The sequence below is a fragment of the Pelophylax lessonae genome, assembly GCF_965119305.1.
Source record: "Pelophylax lessonae genome assembly, chromosome: 1".
NCBI classification, from domain to species: domain Eukaryota; kingdom Metazoa; phylum Chordata; class Amphibia; order Anura; family Ranidae; genus Pelophylax; species Pelophylax lessonae.
The window spans coordinates 494,329,495-494,354,656 of record NC_138768.1 but is presented as its reverse complement, the minus strand read 5'-3'; the positions used below and the strand labels follow the sequence as shown (position 1 = coordinate 494,354,656).

Sequence of the window (25,162 nt, the reverse complement as noted above, 5' to 3'; positions counted from 1 at the left end):
TGATACACTTCCCGCGAGACTAGTCCCGACTCCAGACGAGGCTGTCCAAGGCGAGGGAGGCGGCCTAAGAAGGCAGAATGACTTCACAAAAATATCGGCCAGTTCCAGGGCCAATACAGATATAACGGGGAAAGTGCATATCCGCCTTGCTGATAATCGGTCTATCCCTAGTCTCAACCTCTTAGGCAGCTTGGTCCAAAGACTTGGACGTTGTCTGCAAGTACCCCTAAGTCCTTTTATCCAGCATTAGAAGTTGGATGTGGCCTTGACTCCGCAGTCTCATGGGGGAATTGGAACAAGTTTAGTAACGGGCAACAAAATTATCAAGTGGGATGGAGGATCTCGGCTAAGAGAATTAATTGCATATATTTGTTTACTTTGGCACTTAAGAGGGGATATGATTACAATGAACAGATACATCAAAGGTGAATTAACTGTAATAGACGGTTTACTCGAAGGTCCCTAAAATGATATGCAGCCACGATTTGAGGTTAGAAGAAAGGTGGTTTACCCATAGATTGCAAAAATGGTTCCTTACTGTTGGCACAACTAAAATGTGGAACTCAGCAACTGGTGGTGTCAGCAACTTCAAAAAACGTTTAGATGCTTTCCTTAGGAAGCAAAATAAACAAAGCTGCAGGATTTGTTAGGGAATAAAAATCAAACCCAAACCCTGAAGTTGAAGTGAATGAAAGTGTGTCTTTTTTTTTTTTTTTTTCTTCAACCTTAACATTGTAACTCTATAATTCTGATAACCCAAACATTATATTTCATAACCATTCTTTCCATAGGAAAGGCGGTTTAACCTTAAATTATGTGAGGCATGCATACTATCTTCACTTTCTGTAAGATCACACCACACACTAACTACACAGTTAGGTGGGTAAATGATACTAATCTTTTACTCTCTACAAAGTACCCAGTGTTCTAAACATTAGAAAATGTAATGTTTTTAACTCCGTGTTTTGTACCTGTTGGAGAGCTTTTCAAAAAATGTTTGTCCTGGAAAAAATTTACCCAACAGCATTTCAGAATGCAAAAAATCCCAGCAGATCCAACATTTGAGAAAACCTGTATGGGGGCTTTGCAGGAAACTTCCTCTTGTTTTCACTGGGTTTAATAAACAAAGATAGACAGAAGAGAAAAAAAAAAAAATATATATATATATTATAATGCCATATATGAATTAAAAAAATCACAAAAAGTAAAAAAGAGGGTGTTTTTAAAAATGTTTGTCTATCTCTTTAGGCCCCTTTCACACAGGCGGACCGTTCAGATCCGCCTGTCCGTTTTTTTTTGGCGGATCTGAACGGTCCCCCCATGCATTCCTATGGGGCATCGAATGTCAGCGGAGACATGTCCGCTGACATCTGACCCGATCCGATCCGTCAAATCTGGACGGATGGAAACCCTATTTTCCATCCGTCCAGCGGATCGGATCGGGTGAGAACGGACTGACGGTCCGTTGACATCCGATCTCCCCCATAGAGATGCATGGGGTACTGTCAGCTGTGTCTCCGCGCTGTGTGCAGCTGTCCTCCTGCTGCTCAGCGGGGGATCGGCGGCTCGATCCCCCGCTGAGAAAAACGGACTCCGTCCAACGGACGGAGTGTGTGAAAGGGGCCTAAAGCAGAACTCCATGAAAAAATGTTATTCTTATATGCAGTGGGGTTTTGCTTTGATTGGCCCTTTACCCTGTTCTGTGATAAGCCAAGTCTGAAGGTGCGCTAACACGGGAGGATGTCTATACGCCCTCCTGGCACTGGAAGTCTGCACTGTAGCCGTCTTTTTGCTATAGCGTGGGTAGAAAGTGGTTAAAGGGGTGATTTATTTTCTTTACCCTCTGTATAAAGATTTGTTGAAAGACTTTTTATTAACAATAGATATGTTTTATATGGATAGATATATACACTTTAACAATGCATTAGGCCTTATTCACACCAGAAAAGTTTTTACTTGATTTTGGCAAAATTAAGTTAAAAAAAAAAAAGAAATGGGATATAAAATAATGCTGAAGAAAGGCTTTCCCACTCTAACTTTCTCCCAGCCTTCTGTTTTACTGTATGTGTTGCTGTTGCTTGGGACAAAGGCATTGTAAAGCTTGAGGTGGTGCCCAACTGCTTGGAAAAGTGCAACCACAACTATTGTATGGGCTGCACCAATACAAAACATGAAATGGCAGCGATTGTCACATTACAATCATTTTTGCAGTGTAAAGCTTGCAGCTCAAGCTTCACAATGCCTCTGTCCCTTGCATTTGACAAGTTGAAAAAGCCTGCTAAACATTTCATACTAGATCAAAATTGACGCAGCTCAATGCAAAGCGATGCAAACGTGATGCAATTTTTACATGTGCATGTAAATATGCTATCAATGTAAAATTCAGACGTTGGCTTTGCCTAAAGGTAAGAAAGCTTTAATAACACAGATCAAATGTCTGTACTTTTTGTCCCTTAAAGGAGAACTATAGTCAAAACTTTTTTTTTTTTTTTTTTCCCTCCATTTTGGACAGGGCAAAGGAGGGTCATAACCCCTGTCAGATTATTTTTTTCCCCATTTGTGTCCCATTGGGTAGATTTTCCTTCACTTCCTTTCCCATAGGCAAACAGGAAGTGAGAGGAAATCAAGGAAAATTAAGGGAATACCTTGGGGACCCCCAGGTCACTAGAACTAGTGCCCCCATTAGAAGATTTCCCTTTTTATTACTTTTTTGGGGACAGCCCAAAATGTGGTATTTTCTTTAACTTTCAATGATAATGGTAAACAGGATAAATAGAGAGTGTAAATCTCCTTTTTAACGGGGGCACAGACAGCGGTAAAAATCTGACGGTTCTAATCCTCTTCACTCTCTCCAAAATTATTTAAAAAAAAGTTTTGCCTTTTAGTTATACTTTTAAGTATTCCTGACAGTTTGAATAACTTTGTGGTTGCAAGCAAAAAATGCAAAATAAACAAAGCAAACCCTCGTATGCGTACCTGTCTCAGTCCATAACACCTAGGGCGGATCATAGTAGTTCTCTCTATCCTCATTGACACCAATCACTATACCTCCTACCCCATCCCCCTTACTCACAGGCAATGTGCATGTTTTCCAGTGAGGCAGAGCAGGGTGTCTATTCCCTCCTCTTGCATTTCAGATTACATTGAGCTCTGTGCGGCAAAGTGTTTGATATTAGGCCTCTGCCTCCAGAAAGCTGGGAAATGTGATCTGCTCTGTGTACTTTGGAGGCCTCTGGAGGAGAGAACATTGCTTATGTGGGAAGAGTTGCTTTATGATTAACACTTGAGGCTTGTCATTTCAATGAGCTTAGATAAAGGTTTATTACCATTTTAACCAGTTGCCTACCTTAGGCATCTTACGTCGATAAAACCCCCTCCTCTGTACCCTGGGCATCTCCTGTACATCCTGCAGCTTCTTATTTCCCCTGCTCGCTCCTGTGCACAGCCCCTTGAGACCTGGTGTCTGTAGAAAGATGATCCTATTCCTGGGAGCCTGTCAGAAGCCTTCCTCATTGAATGATCACTCTGACAGCTAATCACAGTGAGCACTCTGTGTAACATTTTAAACTAAAACAAAGGTAACACAGTAGCTGTCTTATCTCCTGCATTCCCTATCAGACAGATCTGTGAGAGAAGAATGTTTGTTTGCACAGGGAGGTAATTAACTCTTAATTAACCAGGGCAGGCTCTTATTTTTCTACTTAACCTATTCATTTCAACCTGTATAAGCACTATTTAACAATTTTATCTCATAACATTACGAATACATTGAGAAAAATTGGATATGCAAAAAACAAAAAAAAAAATGTTTTTCATTTGTAAATAACTTTAACCACTTTACCACTAGAGGATTTTGCTGTCTTACGTCTGAGCCACTTTTTGCGATTCGGCTCTGTGCGACTTTAACTGACAATTGCTCGGTCGTGCGACGCCATACCCAAACGAAATTTACGTCCTTTTTTCCCACCATCAGAGCTTTCTTTGTTGGTATTTCATCACCTCTGCGCTTTTTACTTTTTGCGCTATAAACCAAAAAAAGAGCGTAAATTTTGAAAAAATAACAATATTTTTCACATTTTTTATATGAAATTCCCCCCAAAAAATGTAAAAATCAAAATTTTTTGAAATTTTTGGCCAATTTGTTTTCTGCTACCTATGTTTGTTTGGTAAAAAAAATCACAATGTGTATTTTGATTGGTTTGCGCAAAAGTTATTGCATTTACTAATTAAGGGAAAAATTTCTGTCATTTTTGGTGTTTTTTTTTTTTTTTTTTGCGGGACTGCGACATTGTGGCGGACAGTTCGGACCCCTGACTGACATTTTTGACACTTTTGGGGGTGCCAGTGACATTACTGTAGTAATCAGTGCTATATATATGCACGGTTACTGTAAAAATGACACTGGCAGGGAAGGGGTTAATTTTATTGGAGAGGGAGGGGTTAATGTATGCCTGGTCCTTACTGACGTGTGTGGGGGGAGGTGACTGTGTGACACAAGGACAGATCCAGGGTTCAGCTATGCTAAACTCTGCAATCTGACCCTGCCTGTCACTTAGGAGATCCGCCCGCTTGTGTTTACACAAGCAGGCGGATCTCCACACTTGATTCCCCGACGATCGGGGAAGAGCAGCGGCGATCGCCGCTGCTCCTCCCCTGGCCCGACTCCCGCTGTGACTGAACACAGCGGGAGCGAGCCGCCGAGAAAGGGGATTGTCTGGCGACGTAGGTCTACGTCGCCAGACGATAACCAACCACTTTGCCGCAGTAGTGCTTGAGTGAGCAGACGGCAAGTGGTTAAAATGCTTTGGACCAAGTGTAATTTTAATGTTTCAGTAAATGGAACAAGCAGCAGAAAAAAAAAAAAAATTCAGATTTTTACTCCCCCCCCCCCCCCCCCTAAAACAGACACATAACAGAAATGTGAAAATATGGTTTGGTCCCTAGGGGTTAAACGAGTGTGAGAGCAGAAGTGTTTAACAGTACATTATTAAAACCTACTGGTACTGTGGTTCCATGACTCCCCATGGAAGCACCCTCAAGAACTAGTTCTGGCCAGCTCTTAAAGAGCTGGATGCATTCCTAAATGTAAAAAGGTATAGGATTCTGCATATGGTTTTACAGAATCCTACAACCACTGAATTTAAAATTCTGAACAACATCACCTGGAACAAGCACACATTTAAAACACACAACACACACTAGGGTTCTATCTGCTGAGAAGCTAAACTAAGCAAAAGACTAAGGGCTCTTTCACACGGGCGATCTGTCAGTGTTTTAGGCGGATCTGATCGGATCCTCCATGCAGCTCTATGGGGCAGCGGATGTCAGCGGAGACACCTCCGCTGACACCCCTGCCATCCGTATCCGATCCTGTCCGTGAAATCTGGACTGATGGAAACCCTATTTTTCCATCTGTTCAGGGATCGGATGAGAGCGGACAGACGGTAGAGAGAGAGCAGCGGGAGCTGTGATACCTTCCTCTCCGCACTGCAAGTGGAGACGGGAGCTGTCATCCGGCGGCTCAGCAGGGATCGGAGGATCGATCCCCGCTGAGCAGCACGGATCCGCCTACGGAGGTGGACCGTGGGAAACAGCCCTTACGTAGAAAGTGTTATGGCTGGATGCCAGATATTTATCCGCCTTCAATAAACAGATGTGATTTTTTTTTTTTCAATATTCATTATCCAAACTGGCCCTTGACCCACATATACAGGCTGTGCTATGATGTTTCAATTGAGTTGCTCCACTTTTGTTTAGAAAAAAAACATTCCCCCTCTGGGTGTACATTACAAACTTTGTTGCAGATTCCTACCTTTTTGTTATTTTGAAGAAATCCTTGTGTGTTTGTGAATCTAATGGGAGTGGTTTCTTAATTATTAACCAGCTGCTGCACCTGCAGGGCTCTGAGGAAAGTACATGGATCTGCATCCCTTTTAGACGTGATTTCCTGTTGGGAGCATCTCCCCATAAATTACATTTTAGTTGTAGGGAGATGCTGCAGATTGAAAAGGAAAGATAATGTTTAACCACTTAAGGATTGCCCGTCTCGTCTGTTGGCTGCGATGTCGCAGTCCTGCAAAAAAATCGCAGATTGCTGCCATTACTAGTAAAAAAAAAAAACAATAAAAATGACATAAATCTTTGCCGTTGTTAGTAGATGTGATAACTTTTGTGCAAACCAATCAAAATACGCTTATTGCAATTTATTTATTTTTTTTGAGAATGTCATATAGCAGAATGTGAAAAGTATTTTTTTTTTTTTTCAAAATTGTCACACTTTTTTTGTTTATAGTGCAAAAAAAAAAAAAACGCACAGGTGATCAAATGCCACCAAAAGAAAGCTCTATTTGTGGGGAACAAAATACATCAATTTTATTTGGGTACAGCATTGTACGACCACGCAATTGTCCGTTAAAGTAACGCAGTGCTGAATCGCAAAATAGGGCCTGGTCATTAAGGGGGCAAACCCTTTCCGGTCCAGAACTGGTTAATAACATTTAATTACAACATGTCTTGAGTCACAATTGTATATGCTATAATGTTGTTTATTTTTTTATTTGCAATTTTTTCTCCTCACGAAAGTGGAGTTGGCCTTTAAATTAGTGGAGTCAGTCATTAACTACCAAGAGACTACACGTGTTTACTTGGATAGCAGATGGTTAGGGGTCCTTTCACACAAACGATCCTATCAGATCCGCCTGTCAGTTTTTTTAGGCGGACCTGATCGGATCCTCCATGCATCCCTATGGAGCAGTGGATGTCAGCAGAGACATGTCCGCTGATACCCGTTGCTATCCGATCCTATCCGTGAAATCCGGACGGATGCAAACCCTATTTTCCATCCGTTAATGGGATCAGATGAGAATGGACAGGCGGTCCGTTCTCATCCGATTCCCCCATAGAGGACAGCAGGGATCTGACAGCTCCCTCTCCGCGCACAGAGCGGAGACAGAGCTGTCATCCGCCTGCTCAGCGGGTATTGGCGGATCGATCCCTGCTGAGCAGCACGTAGTCCGCCGGCGGAGGCGGACCTTGTGAAAGGAGCCTTTAACAAAATAAACATAACACATTTAACGACAGAACATAGGAAAAGCAGTTTTCAGAGTTTCAACATTGGGTGGAGTAGGCAGTGGACAAAAGGGAGGGGGTGTCGGGATCCTTCTAGCCCCACATAGCACCTTCCATGTACTTCACCCACCTCCCTCTCTGTCACTCTCCTCATTTGAGGTACACTGCATTTGTCTTTTCTCCCCTGTCTCTCTAAGGATAGCTGTGATCTACCGCCCCCCCCTGGACCAGTATCAACCTTTCTTGACGACTTCTCTGCCTGGCTACCCTACTTTCTCTCTTCTGAAATCCACAATCCTTCTCGGCGACTTCAACATCCCTATTAATACTAACACTCCTACCACTTCCAAACTTCTCAGTCTAACCTCCTCCTTTGACCTGAAGCAATGGCTACATGCTTCTACTCTGAAGGCAATATCCTTGACCTTGTTTTCTCCCACCTATGCACTCTGTATAACCTTTCAAACGATCCTTTCCCTCTCTCTGATCACTACCTTATTAGTTTCACTCTCTCCCTCTCCTCCACCTCCTCTCCCTCCAGCTACCGTACAGTTACCCCCAGAAACCTACACCATCTCAACCCTTCTCTTCTCTGCTACCGACCTTCTCTATGACAAAATCGCACGCCTGTCCTGCACCAACCTAGCCACTTCTGTCTACAACTCTTCACTTTTAGCCTCCCTGGACACACTGGCCCCCCTCACTACACATCGAATCAGGCCCCCGACCCCTTCAACCTTGGCAAACAGATAACAGTAGAAGTCTGAAAAAGCACAGCCATGCTCTTGAGCGCCTATGGCGAAAGCTTAGGTCTCGGAAAGACTTCAATCAATATAAATCTGCCCTCCAAAAATGCAAATCCAGTTTCCACACTGCCAAGCTGACCTACTTTATCACTCTCATGAACAACTTGTCATCCCGGCCCCGGCATATCTTCGCTACCTTTTAATTCTCTACTTCGTCCTCCACTACCTCCTCCCACTGACTCACTCACTGGCCAAGAGATTCCCAACCACTTCAAACAGAAGATTGATACAATTAGTGAGGAGGTCACTGCTGCTCAGATACCTTCCATGCTTTACGCTTCATGTCCACAGGTGTGATCACTACTTCCCTCATTCAACCCCACCACTATAGATGAGGTTGCTAAAATACTTGCTAACATCTACTTAACCACCTGCCCTCTGGATCCTGTTCCCTCACAAATACTACGTTCACCCTCTGGCCCTATTCTACACTCTCCAACCCACGTCTTCAATCTCTCCCTCTCTTCTGGCATCTTCCCCAACTCTCTAAACATGCACTAGTCAACCCCATACTCCAAAAGCCCTCACTGGACCCAACTGATCTTTACAACCTACGCCCTATTTCCTTGCTCCCCTTTTTATCCAAACTCCTTAAACGTCTGGTCTACAACCGACTGTGCGACCACCTTGCCGAGAATAACCTCCTTGATCCCCTTCAGTCTGGATTTGGGCCCCAACACTCCACAGAAACTGCTCTCCTAAAACTGACAAGTGATCTACTAACGGCAAAAACCAATGGACACTATTCTGTACTCCTCCTACTGGACCTTTCTGCTGCCTTTGACACAATAGACCATCCTCCTCCTCCTCGAAAAAAGCTCCATGCCTTTGGTCTCCGTGACTGTACCCTTCACTGATTATCTTCCTACTTTTCCAACCGCACCTTTAGCGTCACTTACAATTCTACTTTCTCCTCTCCTCTTCCTTTCTCTGTTGGGGTCCCCCAAGGCTCTGTTTTTGGACCCCTCCTATTTTCAATCTACACCTCCTCTCGGTCAGCTGATAGCCTCCCACAGCTTCCAATACCATCTCTACGCTGACGATACCCAAATCCCATTTATCCACCCCTCAGTCTCCTCACGTATCACAAATTTACTATCAGATATATTAGTCTGGATGTCACACCACTTCCTCAAACTCAAGCCCCTTCCCCTGATCTCTCTGTCAATATCGATGGCACTACTATCAGCCCATCCCCGCATGCCAAGGTCCTAGGTGTTGTCCTGGACTCTGAACTCTCCTTTAAGCCCCACATCCAATCACTGTCCAAATCTTGCCGCCTCAGCCTCCGCAACATCTCCAAAATACGCCCCTTTCTAACCAAAGACCCAACAAAGCTCCTAGTTCACTCCCTGGTCATCTCTCATCTCGACTTCTGCAATTCCCTTCTCATTGGCTTACCTCTACACAGGCTATCCCCCCTTCAATCCATCATGAACGCTGCTGCCAGACTCGTCCACCTTACCAATCACTCAGTGTCCACTGCTCCTCTCTGTCAAGCCCTCCACTGGCTTCCACTCAACCAACAAATTCAATTTAAAATACTAACAACATCTTACAAAGCCATCCACAGCTTAGCCCCCAGCTACATCATTAGCCTAGTCTCAAAATACCAACCTAATCGCTCTTAGTTCCTCTCAAAACCTCCTGCTCTCTAGCTCCCTCGTTACCTCCTCCCACGCTCGCCTCCAGGACTTTTCCAGAGCCTCTCCAATCCTATGGAACTCCTTACTCCAATTTGTCCAGTTCTCCTATTACCCTATTAGCTTTTAGACGAACCCTAAAAACCCTCCTCTTCAGAGAAGCCTATCCTACCCACACCTAACAACTATACTTCCATATTCTCCATCAGCCTATCCCCCGCAGTTATTGCCTTTTTTGTTTCACTTGACCCTCCCTTCTAGATTGTATGCTCTAACCAGCAGGGCCCTCTAATTCCTCCTGTATTGAATTGTATTGTGTTCCCTCACATTGTAAAGCGCTGCGCAAACTGTTGGCGCTATATAAATCCTGCATAATAATAATACCAATCCCATCAATGTATATATCTAAACCGAGGATGTATATTGAGAATCTGAAATAGAGGCTCACATACACTAGCAGCGCTACAAATACTGATGTGCCCTTTCAAATGTATATAATAAAATGCACCTTGTAATAGCTCATAAAATGTTACACAATGTCCCAACAGTGTGATAAATAACACAAATATTGCATATAAGCCCAGAGTTCATAGAAGTGCACTGGATAACGGTGTTATACACCCATAGATCTCCTAGATTGGTTTCAATCCTATCCGGACCACCGTCACCACACCTCCAAACGTGTCCCCCTAGGTAATGGAAACTCACCAGACCCTGGGTGAAAGTTAGCCTTGTAAAGGATTCAATTCCTTGGCGTGGTGTGCGGATATGATGACACCCGAAAAAAAACTCCAATGCCAAATGAACGTTTGCAACTGAGCCTCAATGCAGCATATGTATGGCAAGTATCATGAAAACATGTGAGGAAAGAAAAGGGGAGGACCAATCGTGTAATTCCGTAAAATAGCACTTTATTGCAATATCCCCATTCCCCATATAATGCACTCACACAAAATCAACTTGCTAGTAGCATGTAGAATAAAGACTAGAAGTCTACAGTGTGTCGGTGACTCACCGCTACCTCCGATCACCAGCGGGAGCCAAAGACCCGGAACACCGACTTCCCCGTGACAGCTGATGGATGCATGCTCGCGCCCTTACATGTTTCGTCACACAGGACTTCTACGGAGGGCGCGAGCACGCATCTCCTCGCTCCCTTAATATACAATCCTAGGTCGGAAGGAGATCGGAGCGCCTACCAATCAGCGACCAGCCTCCCGCAGCGGTATGCTGCGGGCATATGGACCAATCCCAGGCTTGCGCTCTAGGTTTGAGTCTGCCCACTCGACCTCTGACCCGGAAAGTAAATAAGCCACATCAATTCTGATAGGCTGACCTGCTTACTACTCCATACGTCATCTCCTCACCAGTGCTGCTATCCACCGCAATGGGTACAAGCCGACAGCGAGGACTCAAAACACTCGATCTTTGGAGAATCATTCATATGTGTCATATTGTCCCAACACAAAACACTGCTATGGGAAACCTATTACGGCATTCCTCTAAATTAGTGTCTTTAATGCAAAAAAAGCAGGTTATATTAATTTTCTGAAACCATGCTGACATATCATTATACATGCTACTTTACATGTAATCACCAATATACTAAAATTATTAAAAATATTAAAAGGTAAAAAATACTAAAACATTGGAAAAGATAGAACTGTAAACACCTTTATATGTGATAGAAGATACATCTCAAAAAAAAAAAAATATATATCAATCAGTATATGTTTCCCACAAAGGTGAAAACAGAAATGAAGAGACCGCCCTAATTTCTGAGAAACATCACAAAACCATTAGGGCCAGACCTATGAAACATCAGTTTAGAGGGAAGACCTGGACCATAAGAAAATAAAATGAATTAATTTAAAATGGAGATGAAAACACCACGGCTGCTACAAACTACTTTAATAATTGCTAATGAAGCAGTTTATGTCCAAATCTATGTTTAACCCGTTGGGGTGCAAGGCATTCTTAAGGAAGATCCAATGAGTCTCTCTTTTTGAAAGCTCACGCACTCTATTCGAGCCCCTCCACACCGGATCTACTCTCTCGATGCCCCAAAATTTGAGATTTGATGGGTCCTTATTATGGTGACGTTTGAAGTGTAATGATACACTGTGGTGTTTAAATCCCTTTCTTATATTGTCCAAGTGTTCGGCTATACGAATGTCCAATTTCCTCTTAGTGCGACCTATATAAATATAGCCGCATGGACATTCGATGCCATACACCACATGTGTAGTATGACGTGATAAGGTCTTTGATCTCAAAACTTTGATTATTGGCAGAGGAATGAAAGGAGGTGAAGTTACGCAGATGTGTCCGTACTTGCCTACAAGATCTGCAATGTCGGCACGCGTAAAAGCCTCTTCTATCCTCCCAAAACATTTTTGGTTTGACAGGAGGATCCAAAACCTTTTGGACTATCTGGTCCCCAAAGGTTGGACCTCTCCTATAGATGAATGAGGGTGATGTTGGTAAGACCTTTCCCAGGATTCGGTCCATACACAGCACATTCCAATGTTTCTTTACTACATCTTCTATTTGTTTGTGCTGTGTATTATACTGTGTAATGAAGCTCCACTCATGACTATCACTGGAGCCTCTATTACTGGATACAAGACATTCATCCTGGGAAAGACCAGCAACTTCTGTGATATCCCTGTCCAAATGTGCAGGGATATATCCCTTATCAACAAACCTCTGTTTAATGACCGCAGCTTGAGCCAGGAAGTCACTGTCTCTAGAGCAGTTCCTCCTGACCCTCAACAGTTGGCCTTTAGGGATGTTATTCAACCAATTTCTATGATGGCCACTTTGAATAGGCAAATACCCGTTTCTATCTGTGGGTTTGAAGTATACCTTAGTATCCAATCTATTGTTATTTAGCATAACTTCTACGTCCAGGTAATGAATCGAACAACGACTCCAATTGAACTCCAAACGGATGTTATGGTTGGAGTTCAGCTCGGCTGAAAACCTTTCCAACGAGCTCTCATGTCCTGACCATATAAAAAATAGGTCATCAATATATCTGCGGTACATGATTAGCTCCGTCCTTTGGGCCCCATAGATGAAGTGATCCTCCCATTCCCCCATGAAGAGGTTCGCAAGACTCGGCGCGAATTTAGCGCCCATCGCTACTCCTCTTTTTTGGTTATAAAACATCCCGTTGTACCAAAAATAGTTGTTAAAGACACTAATTTAGAGGAATGCCGTAATAGGTTTCCCATAGCAGTGTTTTGTGTTGGGACAATATGACACATATGAATGATTCTCCAAAGATCAAGTGTTTTGAGTCCCCGCTGTCGGTTTGTACCCATTGCGGTGGATAGCAGCACTGGTGAGGAGATGACGTATGGAGTAGTAAGCAGGTCAGCCTATCAGAAGTGATGTGGCTTATTTACTTTCCGGGTCGGAGGTCGAGTGGGCAGACTCAAACCTAGAGCGCAAGCCTGGGATTGGTCCATATGCCCGCAGCATACTGCTGCGGGAGGCTGGTCGCTGATTGGTAGGCGCTCCGATCTCCTTCCGACCTAGGATTGTATATTAAGGGAGCGAGGAGATGCGTGCTCGCGCCCTCCATAGAAGTCCTGTGTGACGAAACGTGTAAGGGCGCGAGCACGCATCCATCAGCTGTCACGGGGAAGTCGGTGTTCCGGGTCTTTGGCTCCCGCTGGTGATCGGAGGTAGCGGTGAGTCACCGACACACTGTAGACTTCTAGTCTTTATTCTACATGCTACTAGCAAGTTGATTTTGTGTGAGTGCATTATATGGGGAATGGGGATATTGCAATAAAGTTTTTTTTATTGCAATTTATTTTACGGAATTACACGATTGGTCCTCCCCTTTTCTTTCCTCACATGTTTTCATGATACTTGCCATACATATGCTGCATTGAGGCTCAGTTGCAAACGTTCATTTGGCATTGGAGTTTTTTTTCGGGTGTCATCATATCCGCACACCACGCCAAGGAATTGAATCCTTTACAAGGCTAACTTTCACCCAGGGTCTGGTGAGTTTCCATTACCTAGGGGGACACGTTTGGAGGTGTGGTGACGGTGGTCCGGATAGGATTGAAACCAATCTAGGAGATCTATGGGTGTATAACCCCGTTATCCAGTGCACTTCTATGAACTCTGGGCTTATATGCAATATTTGTGTTATTTATCACACTGTTGGGACATTGTGTAACATTTTATGAGCTATTACAAGGTGCATTTTATTATATACATTTTAAAGGGCACATCAGTATTTGTAGCGCTGCTAGTGTATGTGAGCCTCTATTTCAGATTCTCAATATACACCCTTTGTATCAGATTTTTTGTTGATAGCGGCTGCTTTGATTGCATTTGGTATTTTATTTTCTTAGCGCTGGGTGAGTAGGTTATTCATTACTTACTCCTCTTTTACGTTTTACATATATCTAAACAGACTCAACAATTCCCCAAAACACTTCCTAATAATATAAACGTTCTCATAAATATTCAAACCTGTATCCATAATAGATGTAGTGGTTTCAGATAGTCAAGCAGAAAGACTTGGAAAATATGCGTGCCTGCCACTTTTATCTATTATCTTTTATCTGCCATGGCTTGGCAACCTGCCATTCCAATGTAAACAAAAACTAGATGCTGGCAGTTGTTCATAGACCATCTATGTCAGTGGTTCTTAACCTTGTTGGAGGTACTGAACCCCACCAGTTTCATATGCGCATTCACCGAACCCTTCTTAATTGAAAAAATAAAATATGATTTTTTCAAATTCAAAACATAGGTATATATTTAGGTATATATTTATACATAGGTGCACAAAATGAACAAAAAAAAAAGAGGCTCCATAGCTCAGGGGTTAGAGCACTGGTCTTGTAAACCAGGGGTCGCGAGTTCAAATCTCGCTGGGGCCTCCCTGCAAGTGTTGGCGACTGTATCTCAAAAAACAAAACCATTAAGAACAAAACCATTAAAACATTGGGTGTCAGGAGTGCACACACTGGGGTGGGGTTGGGAGGGCATACCATGGTGTGTCAGGAGAGAACACACTGAGGGATGAGGTGTTGGGAGGGCACACTATGGGGTATCAGGAGGGCACACACTGGGGGGGCTGGGAGGACATACCATGGGGTGTCAGGAGGGAACACACTGGGGGGAGGTGTTGGGAGGGCATTCCATGGGGTATCAGGAGGACATACACTGGGGGGGGGTTTGGGAGGGCATACCATGGGGTATCAGGAGGGCACACACTGGGGGGGTTGGGAGGACATAGCATGGGGTGTCAAGAGGGAACACACTTTGGGGAGGTGTTTGGAGGGCATACCATGGGGTGTTAGGAGGGCACACATTGGGGGGAGGTGTTGGGAGAGCATTACATGGGGTATCAGGAGGGCACGCACCAGGGGGTATTCACAATGCTTTATTGAGCTAAATGAAAAGGACATGCATTTCCATCTGTCAGCTAACAGTACCTCTATGCTAAGCTGCAGTAACTCAGCAGACGTAGCATAGAGGTCCTTGTAAACAAATCCACCATGTACAGCTAGCTGAGCCTACCTCCAGGAACATTCACTCGGCTCCCTCTGCTCATCTGCTCACACTTCCCTATTCCAGGCGGGCGCGATCTCCGTGGTCAGGTACATCCCCCATCCCGCCCACTCAAGCAGCAAGCACCTGCAGGAGATAGGCTGGAAACCTGCTGGGGGAGGTACAGGGGGCGGAGTGTCAAGTGTCTATGTGTAATGGCTGTGAGTCGTCCAGACCGCAGCTCTGATTTCCCGGGGTGCGCTCGGCCTCACAATCAGTAATATTTTCTCGGGGGGAGCAATTGCCCCTTTGTCCCCCGCTGAACCCCGGAGACTGACTCACCAAACCCCTGGGGTTCGATCGAACCCAGGTTAAGAACCACTGATCTATGTGGTAAATTGAGGAGGAATTAAATTAGAACTATAGGCAAAACTTTTATTTTTATTTTGGATGGAGCAAGGGAGGGTTATAACCGCTGTCAGATCTTTTCTTTTACCATCTGCATCCCATTGTTGAGATTTCCCTTTTCCTCCTGTCCCATAGCCAAACAGGAAGCGAGGAAATTCTTTCAGATAAAGGGAGTTACTTGGGGACCCACAGGTCACCGGAACTAGTGTCCTAATTGGAAGTATTCCCTTTATTTCTATTCTAGGGACAACCCAAAATTTGGGATTTTCTTTTACTTTATAATAATCATTAAAAGTGAAACAGGACAAATGGAGAGGGCGAAGGCACAGACAACAATAAAAACTAACAAGTATTCTATTCCCTCTCCACTATCCAAAAAAATTAAAATAAAATCTTGCCTTTAGTTATAGTTTTAAGTCCCCTTACCTGCAACTTGGTAATGCTTGACCACTGGTTTAAAAGCTATTTTTTTTTTCTACAGAAAAATACTGTATATTGAAAATGCCATTGATGTGTTTTTTTTTTTTTTTTGTTTTTTTTTTTTTTAATATTGCCAGATAATTTTTAAATACTGTTATAGTGCATTTCAGTGTTTTCAACACTGGTTCTAAAACCTATTTTCTTTCTGTTGTAGAAATATTACCCACCAGATTTTGATCCTTCTAAAATCCCCAAATTAAAACTTCCGAAGGATCGACAGTATGTTGTGCGTCTGATGGCTCCATTCAACATGAGGTAAGCTGAAATATTAGAGGATGCCAAAGTTTGGGAAATAGTTCCTGTGTAGGAAATGCTAAGAAGCTTTAGATAAATGTTACATTGTCTTTATTGTACTGCAGTTATTGGTAAACAGAATATGTTACAAATAATCCAATTAGGGCCCCGTTCACATTGGGGCGATCCGACTTCCCGGGGCGACCTCCGAGGTCGCGGTGCGAGCAGCGCGCCGCGACCTCGGAGCTGCCGGCACGGACTTCATAACATTGAAGTCTATGACGGTCGCTCCGGGTCGCCCCAAAGAAGCTCCGGACCCTTTTTCTAAGTCGGAGCGACTTGTGTCGCTCCTATTAGAACGGGTCCGCAGCTTCCCTATGGAAGGCGACCTGTCAGGCGACCAGGTCGCCTGACAGGTCGCCCCAGTGTGAACGGGGACTAAAATCTTTTATATTTATCTAAAAATGTTTTTCTTTCAGCTCCATATTTGTTACATGGAGATAATTGGTTAATAGGAAAATATGTTGTCCCGTGATATCTGCTTTCTTGTTTTAAAACACCTCTATACCAAACAGCAGGGAGTTGGTTGCAGATTCCAAGTGGCTCAGAACTTGTTTACCATGCGCACAAATATTGAGAAGTGTACTTTTTAGCATTAAAATTTGTTGGGGCAAAAATGTTTTAAACAAAACCAAACCCCTTTATAATGTGCACTTTAATGCCTCGTTTCCACTGAGTGGTACGGTACGGTATGGTACGGTTCGGTTCAGTACGGTACGGTACACATTGCGTTTCCACTGCCAATAGTACCCTTTCATGATAGGCGTGGTGTAGCAGGAAAGCTGTGATAGACGATTCTCTGTCAACCAATCAAAGTTCTGCAGAGTGTAGCTCCACCCTGTTGGTACGGGTCTAATGTGCTTGGTACCCCAACGAAAGGGTACCAAAAAAGTGGTACGGTTCGGAATTAGGGTACCATTCATAATGGAAACGGCATAAATAGCGTACCGTACCAGAAAGCTCAGTGGAAACGAGCCATAAGCTGACCTAAACTCTCTCAATCAGCAGTAACTCTTTTTTAATCCTTATGCTGCTATCATTAATCGCGTAGCTAGGAAAGTATATTTTTACTTGTTGTAAACTTTTTTTTTACATCTCTTTAGTTGCTTCCTTGTTTCTGGTCTAGACCAAAATTATGTTATTTATCCCAGGAGTCTTCATAGGCATTTTTTCTTTTTTCTGGAGGAGGGGAGTAGGCACTTTCTGAGCTAAGCACATCCTCCTGTCTGCATGCTTGAGATAAGATGCAGTCCAGGAAGTAAATGCTAGGTGAATCCTCAGCCCTTTCTCATGTTGACCATCTCTAGAAATGCTAGGGAGGTGTGTTTTGAAAGTAATTTCTCAACAAAGTGAAGAATGGAGGCATGGATAGATGGGTGAGTTTGCTTTGCGTATTAAAAGGTAATTAAAGTGATTGTAGTCTGTTATTTTTATTTAAAAAAAAAAAAAAAACCTGTTATACTTGCCTGCTCTGTGAAGCGATTTTGCACAGAGCAGCCTGGATCCTCCTCTTCTCGGTCCCTCTTCCCTGCTCATAGCCGCTCCCTTCTGTCGAATGTCCCCACAGCAAGCAGCTTGCTATGGGGGAACCTGAGCTGCAGCAGCTCATGTTTCCATTCAGCCATGGAGCTGCGGTTCGGCCCGCCCCCCCCTCTCTCCTGATTGGCTAACTGAGCCAATGGCGCCGCTGCTGTTTCTCAGCCAGTCAGGAAGGTGAGTCCCAGAGGGCCGAGGGACTCGTGGACATCGCTGGACAGAGATGAGGCCCAGGTAAGTATTAGGGGGTGCTGGGGAGGCTGCTGCACACACGTTTTTTATTAATTTTACTTTAGAAAAAAAAAAAGCCAATACATTATATAACATTCAAAATCACATATAAACATAGTATTCCTAGATTATGCATACTATAACATTTAGATACCCCTTAATAAATAATATGTGTGTGTGTATGTATGTATATATGTGTGTGTGTGTGTGTATATATATATATATATATATATATATATATATATATAATTATAATATAATATATATATATATTTTTTTTTTCATAAATCTCTGTCCCCCAGAGAGGGGGAAACATATTTTTTTTTTTATCTTAACTATGGCAGGAAGGAGTGCCTGGCGGGCCCCACTACTGGAGATCTCCCCGGTGCTACCCAAGAAGGATCAAAAGTACCCAGTCCCCTAAATCTCAAACCAGTGAACACTCAAAAAAAAAAAAAAAAAAGTGGGGAGGGGGGAGGGGAAAGAGAGAAATAAGGGGAGTAGGGGAGGGGTCAGGAGCTATTAGGGAACAGAGACAAAGTGAGACAAGACTTAGTCACATGGTTCTCATACATTCTTTACCAGACTCAGTTTCCCCTGATCTTCCCCCCTCACCTCTTCAAAAATTATTCTCCTCACTAGGGATGCACCGAATAATCGGCGGCCGAACATTATTCGGCCGAAAATAGAAAAAATAGCACTTTCGGTGTTCGGCCGAATAAGTCAAAAGGCCGAATAATTTTGTGCCGAATAATAGGGCTGAACGATAGTCGATATGATATTGACTATTGTTCTGTGGCCGTAGGCGATATTTACAGGGGGAAGGGACTCGGAGGAGGACTCACAGACTTCCGTGTTAGGCAGGGGAAGCCGGGACACTTCAGCGGTGAGCATACATGCATTACTCACTCGTGCACTGCAGCCCGCCCCACACATTCAGTGAGTCTTACTCTCCTCCCTAGTTTTTTCAATGGCACATTCAGGAAGCCAATCACGCCGTGATTAGCTGCACAGCGAACCAATCACGCGTGCCTGCACACCTGATTGGTTCCGCTGTGCCGCTACTCACGGCGTGATTGGCTTCCTGAATGTGCCATTGAAAAAACTAGGGAGGGGGGGCGTGGCCGGGATGTAGACGGCGCCGGACGTGTGTTGGCAGAGCTCTCCACCATCCTGATCTTATCCGGCTCCATCCACGGCCCCTGTGCCTCGGATCGCGGCGGTTTTGCCCTCCTCCGCATCGGGCACAGGTGGGGCACGGATGCCGGGGAGAAAATCCCGGGTTTCAGCACCGACCCCGCGGCCTAAACGAGCGGTCACGCCGCGAGGCGCAAAAGCGGCCGCCGCCATCTTGCAGGTCCAGGCCTCATCTTCTTCCTCTGCAGCCACAGGCGCCCAGGCCTTCTTGAAGTCGGGAAAGATGTCCGCGGGGGCCGGGGACCCTCCTGTGGCACAACCTATGGACTCAGGTACCGGGGGGTCTCTGCCGGGGACCGCTGGTCAGAATGGGGGGTCGCATGGAGGGGGGGATATTACTGCTCCCATACTGGCTGCTATAGATGCCTCAAAAACTGCCCTGATGCTCCGGATTGACCACCTGGCCTCTGAATGTACCCTAATCCGCCATGATCTGGATAAAATCAGGGGGCGCCTGACTGAGACTGAGGGCAGGGTGTCTGAGGTGGAGGATGTTACCGCTTCCCATTCGGCACAAATCCTTGCCATGCAGGCCCAGGTGAATGCTTTGGCGGACAAGATGGAGGATGCTGAGAACCGTCAGCGTCGCAACAATATCAGGGTGGTCGGCTTGCCAGAGAAGGCTGAGGGATCTAATTCTACATTGTTTGCTGAGAAGTTCTTTTGTGATCTACTCAAATTGCCTCCCCCTCCCCCGACATATGTGGTGGAGAGGGCCCATAGGGTTCCCACGGGACCTCGGCCACCCGGGGCCCCCCCGCGCCCGTTTCTGGTCCGCTTCTTGAACTTCCGTGACAGGGATCGTATCCTCTCTGAGGCCAGAAAGCAGGAGGAATTGCAGTTTGAGAACAGCAAGATAATGTTATTTCCTGACTTCTCTGTGGAAACGCAGAAGAAACGCAGATCATTTACTGAAGTGCGCAAACTCCTGAGAACCAAGGGCCTGAAATATGGCATGATGTACCCGAGCCGCTTGCGTGTGGATTACAAGGGATCTGTCCTTTTCTTCAATTCGGCGGGGGAGGCTGCTGACTGGTTGGACTCCATTTAATTTCCTCAGCTGCACCTGCTATCTTGGATGATATGGGGCTCTTGGGGCCCTGCTGCACTGTACTCCCTATTTGCAGCTCCTGTCTACGCACGGTCTGCCTCCTCTATTGCTGCTGGGGGGACATCTACGGTTCCTGTGTTGTTGATCCTGCCCTGAAGTTTCCTGGGTTGCCCTGGGCTGGATCCATGCTTCTATTCCTGGGGCTGTGGACTGGTCTACAGGTCATTGGAGCTCTGTGTGCTACACGTTGTTGAACTGACATTTTTCTCTTTTTTTGTTTTGACTCTATTTTTCCTCCCTTTAGGTTTTTTTCCTTTTTTTTGAGGAATGACTATCTAGCGGCCCCCCCCCCCTTTTTTTGGGGCTGCCGTTGGTGGACAAGAGTAACGCCGGCTGCGGTTTTTATGTTGCAGCCATGCCTTTAAAATTTTTGCTGGGTTTTGGGATTAGGCTGGGTACCCTGTTGCACTTTTTTTTGTTCCAGGTTTGGGTATCACAGCAGGGATGTTTTTTTGTTTTTGGCTCCAGGCTCCATCCGGTGGTCACTGTTCTTTTTTACTTATGTGTCTGTATTGCTGAATGTCTGGATGGAGTTGGGGGGATCGGGTTGGTCCTCGGGCTGTGCTTGGTCCTCCGGCTCCCTCCTGCTATATGTCCCTCTGCTGTTCTATGGCTGAGCTACTTAAAATCATGTCATGGAATGTGCGGGGTCTCAATGACAAGGTGAAACGCACAGCCATTTTTAGGTATATTAAATCTGTTCAACCGCATGTTATCCTCCTCCAGGAGACGCATTTGGATGGGAGCAGGGTGCTTGCCTTGAAGAGGCCTTGGATTCAGAGGATCTTCAATGCTACTTACTCCACGTATGCCCGTGGGGTGTCTATTTTGCTGGGTAGAAATGCACCCTGCTCGATTCAAAAGGTAATTACGGATCCTGGCGGACGGTATGTTATTGTTCTACTGGAGATTTTTCACCGGCAGGTGGTACTGGTGAGTGTCTACTTACCTCCCCCGTTCCACTCTCAGATTCTGGTGGATCTCCTGGTGACCTTGGCCCCTTATATGCATCTTCCTCTAATTATGGCGGGGGATTTCAATGCTGTTCTGGACGGCGGGCTGGACTCCTCTAACCCGGGTAGACTGTCGTCTCCTGAACTGGTGTCCTGGTCTTCCGCGGCTCAGCTTACGGAGCTGTGGCGCTGGAAAAACCCTTGGGTACGTGGCTACTCCTGTTGGTCTGGGGTGCACAGAACGGCGTCCAGGATAGATCTGGCTTTTGCTAATGGGCCTTGTCTTGCTTTGGTCCAGGATGCTACATATTTGGCGGGTGGCCTCTCTGATCACAACCCATTGCTATTGACTCTGCGGGTGGGAACGGGTAGAACTAGGGGTGCATGGCGCCTTTCGCCGGGTTGGCTACAAACTGACAAGGTGATGCAGCAGGTGGAGCCCCAGATGCCTACATATTGGGAAGATAATGCCTCGTCCACGGCAGGGGTGGTCCTGTGGGATGCTTTCAAAGCGGTTATGCGGGGTCATTACATCTCTGCGATTAAGGCATCTCGTAGGGAGGCTAATGCTGACAGGGAAGCTGTTCTGCTGGAGGTCCGTAGGTTGGAAGATGAATACTCGGCCCTGGAGGAGGCCAGGAGGCGTTTGGCTTTGTTGGATACTGATTTTGCGCATGCCAACCTTAAACATAGAGCGGAGTCACTTTTTGAGAAGGGAGACAAGAATGGTAAGCTTTTGGCCTTTTTGGTGGCAGATCAGAGGGCTTCGGTAAGTGTTCCGTGCATCCAGTCTAGTTCAGGGGAACTGGTTAGGGACCCGGGGGAGATCTCCCGGGTCTTTATGGATTACTACTCTGACACCTATTCCCCCCTACCTGCATATGACCTGGAGGAGTTGGAGCGCCTTTTATCTGGCTTGCCGGTTCCGGTCTTGGAGGGTGAGGACAGTGCGTGGCTGGACAATGACATCACGTTGAAGGAAATGGAGAGAGCCATCTCATCCTTTCCCTCCAATAAATCGCCGGATGGTGATGACTGGGATGATATGTGGAGTTCACCCTTCGCCTACCTGGTCTCTGCGAGGGACCGTCTGATTCACTTTAAATTTCTGCATCGGATTTATTACACGCCGGCGAGGCTGGCACGTATTTATCAGACGGCCTCGGCGGAGTGCTGGCATTGTTCCCATTCACCGGCGGACTTCAGTCACATCTTCTGGGGGTGCCCGGTGGTCAAGGACTATTGGGCATCCGTCTTAGCTTGTATTGTGGAGGTGGTTAAGATTCCGGTCCCCAGCTCCGTGGAGGTTTGCCTCTTGGGGTTGGTGGATGGCTTGGCCCCTGCGAGGTCCATTCGTACTCTGGTCAGCTTGCTGCTTTTCTATGCGCGCAAGGCTTTGCTCTTACACTGGAAGAGTCCCTTGGCTCCCACGATCCTTTTCTGGAAAGGCTTGGTTAATAAAGTGACTCCGCTCTATAAGGCCACGTATCTCAGTAGGGGATGCCCCCGCAAGTTTGATAAAGTATGGAAAACATGGATAGACTCTCCGGCCTCGACCTCCGTAGATCAGCTTTAGTGTTCTATGTGCTACTGTTCGGGACTGTCTGGGGGGGGGGGGGATGGCCATGCCGGTCGGTGATATATTCCTGTTCATTGTGCTCTTACTGCATGTATAGAAGTCTCTCTATTTTTTTTTTTTTTATTGACTAAGCCATGGGGTTGCTGCTAGTGGGCTCTGTGCTGGACTAATCTAGAATGTTCTATGACCTTGCTACTGGATAATTGGAGCAGTCTTGAGGGGTATCTCTATTACTGATGGATGCTTTGTTTTTTTTTACTGGACGTGCTGGATGGAGCCTGGGGTGGGGGGGGGGTGGGTGGGGGGTGGTGTGGGAGGGGTTTGACCTGTTGTCACTGTTTATGGTTGTTGCCCTGCGTGGCATTGTCTTGTCTGTTTTTTTGTGCAAAAATTCAATAAAAACAAATTTTCAAAAAAAAAAAAAAAGAAAAAACTAGGGAGGCGAGTAAGACTCACTGAATGTGTGGGGCGGGCTGCAGTGCACGAGTGAGTAATGTATGTATGCGGCTGTGCTCCTTTCCAGGCTCCTACTAGTCCACCTCCAGCCTCCTACTACCACCACTGAGAGACTGTCTGTCACTGTATAATCTGATCGAGTCCACACTGACACTGACTGACTGTCACTGAGTAATTGATGTTACCACATTAACCCTGACCTGCCCAGTGCCCTGTATCTGCAATTAAAATTTACAAGGCTGCCTGCATGCTTCCTGATTTCCATTCCCAGCATCCTTCCCAATCCCTACAGTGTCACTAACATTAACCCTATGGTACAAGGCTGCAGTGTGCACTGAATCCCATTCCCTACAGTAACATTTAGGGAGAGAGAGAGAGAGAGACACGAGAGGACAAGAGAGAGGACAAAAAATTGGCAAAATAAATGGAAAAATGCAAAACACCGCGTTCGGTATTCGGCCTTCGGCCAAACATTTTATTATTATTCGGCTTCGGCCAAGAATTTCATTTCGGTGCATCCCTACTCCTCACCCATTTAACCTAGATAGCTTGAGGACTGTTTAAACTCCAACTAGCCTTTCCAAGTTCTATAAAATCTTAAACCAGCATAATTTCGAAAATATATTCTTCCATTAACCTAGTTTTATGTAAAAGAAAAGATCAGGCGCCAAGGTAATCAAAGGTTAGCATAACCAAAGGTTGACAGAAATGCTGCTAATTTGCTGTATGTGTCTTGCAATAGAGAAATAAGGTAATCAGCGCAACTCTAATACTCCCAAAATGGCTAAATGTGAAAAAGTATTGGTGGGCAGATTAAAGTTTTTCAATTAAAGGATACTGTGTAAAATAAATAACTAAATATAGGAAAAATCAATATGTGCACTGTGTGTAAAAAAAGCTGTGTATGATCACATATATGCTAATACTCAGTAATATACAGTTGTGTTCAAAATTATTCAACCCCCCAATGCTGTAAAGGGTTTAGGGAATTTAGTGTACATTTGTAATTGTATTCAGAATGAAATCCTACAAGGACTTCTTAAAGAACCATATGCAACTAAAATGACCTCAATTGGTTTTGTAATACAGTAGTAAATGTTTCTTTTGTGAATTCTTCATTGACACAATTATTCAACCCCTTAAAGACTACCACTCTGAAGAACAGAGGTTCATTGAAGTGTTTTCAATCAGGTATTGAAAACACCTGTGGATGTCAGGGAGCAGCAATAAAGCCTAATAAGCACCAATTAGGCAGCTTTAAAATGACTGTGATACTCAGCTCCTTCTAGACATTTACTGGTGTGGTTACAAACATGGTGAAGTCAAGAGAATGGTCCAGGAAGACAAGAGAAGAGGTGATTACTCTTGACAGGAAGGGCAATGGCTATAAGAAGATTGCAAAGATGTTAAACATACTAAGAGACACCATCGGAAGCATCATTCGCAAATTCAAGGCAAAGGGCACTGTTGAAACGCTACCTGGTCGTGGCAGAAAGAAGATGCTGAATTCAACTGCTGTGCGCTACCTGAAGCATAGAGTGGAGAAAAGTCCCCGTGTGACTGCTGAGGAACTGAGAAAAGATTTGTCAGATGTGGGTACTGAAGTTTCTTCTCAGACAATACGGCGCACACTGCGTAATGAAGGCCTCCATGCCAGAACTCCCAGGCGCACCCCCTTGCTGTCTCCAAAGAATAGGAAGAGTCGACTGCAGTATGCCAAAAGTCGTGTGGACAAACCACAGTAGTTTTGGGATAGTGTTCTGTGGACTGATGAAACAAAATTAGAACTGTTTGGGCCCATGGATCAACGCTATGTTTGGAGGAGGAAGAACAAGGCCTATGAAGAAAAGAACATCTTGCCTACTGTGAAGCAT

General features: G+C 45.1%; 1 protein-coding gene across 1 annotated transcript in view; it reads left to right on the top strand.

The window, feature by feature from the left end:
• The window catches only part of YJU2 (YJU2 splicing factor homolog), a 160,456-nt gene that overhangs the window by 10,335 nt on the left and 124,959 nt on the right, over nt 1–25,162 (top strand). The window contains exon 2 of the mRNA XM_082274385.1: nt 16,086–16,186. Coding sequence (XP_082130511.1) covers nt 16,086–16,186 — 101 coding nt within the window. The remainder of the gene's footprint in view (nt 1–16,085; nt 16,187–25,162) is intronic.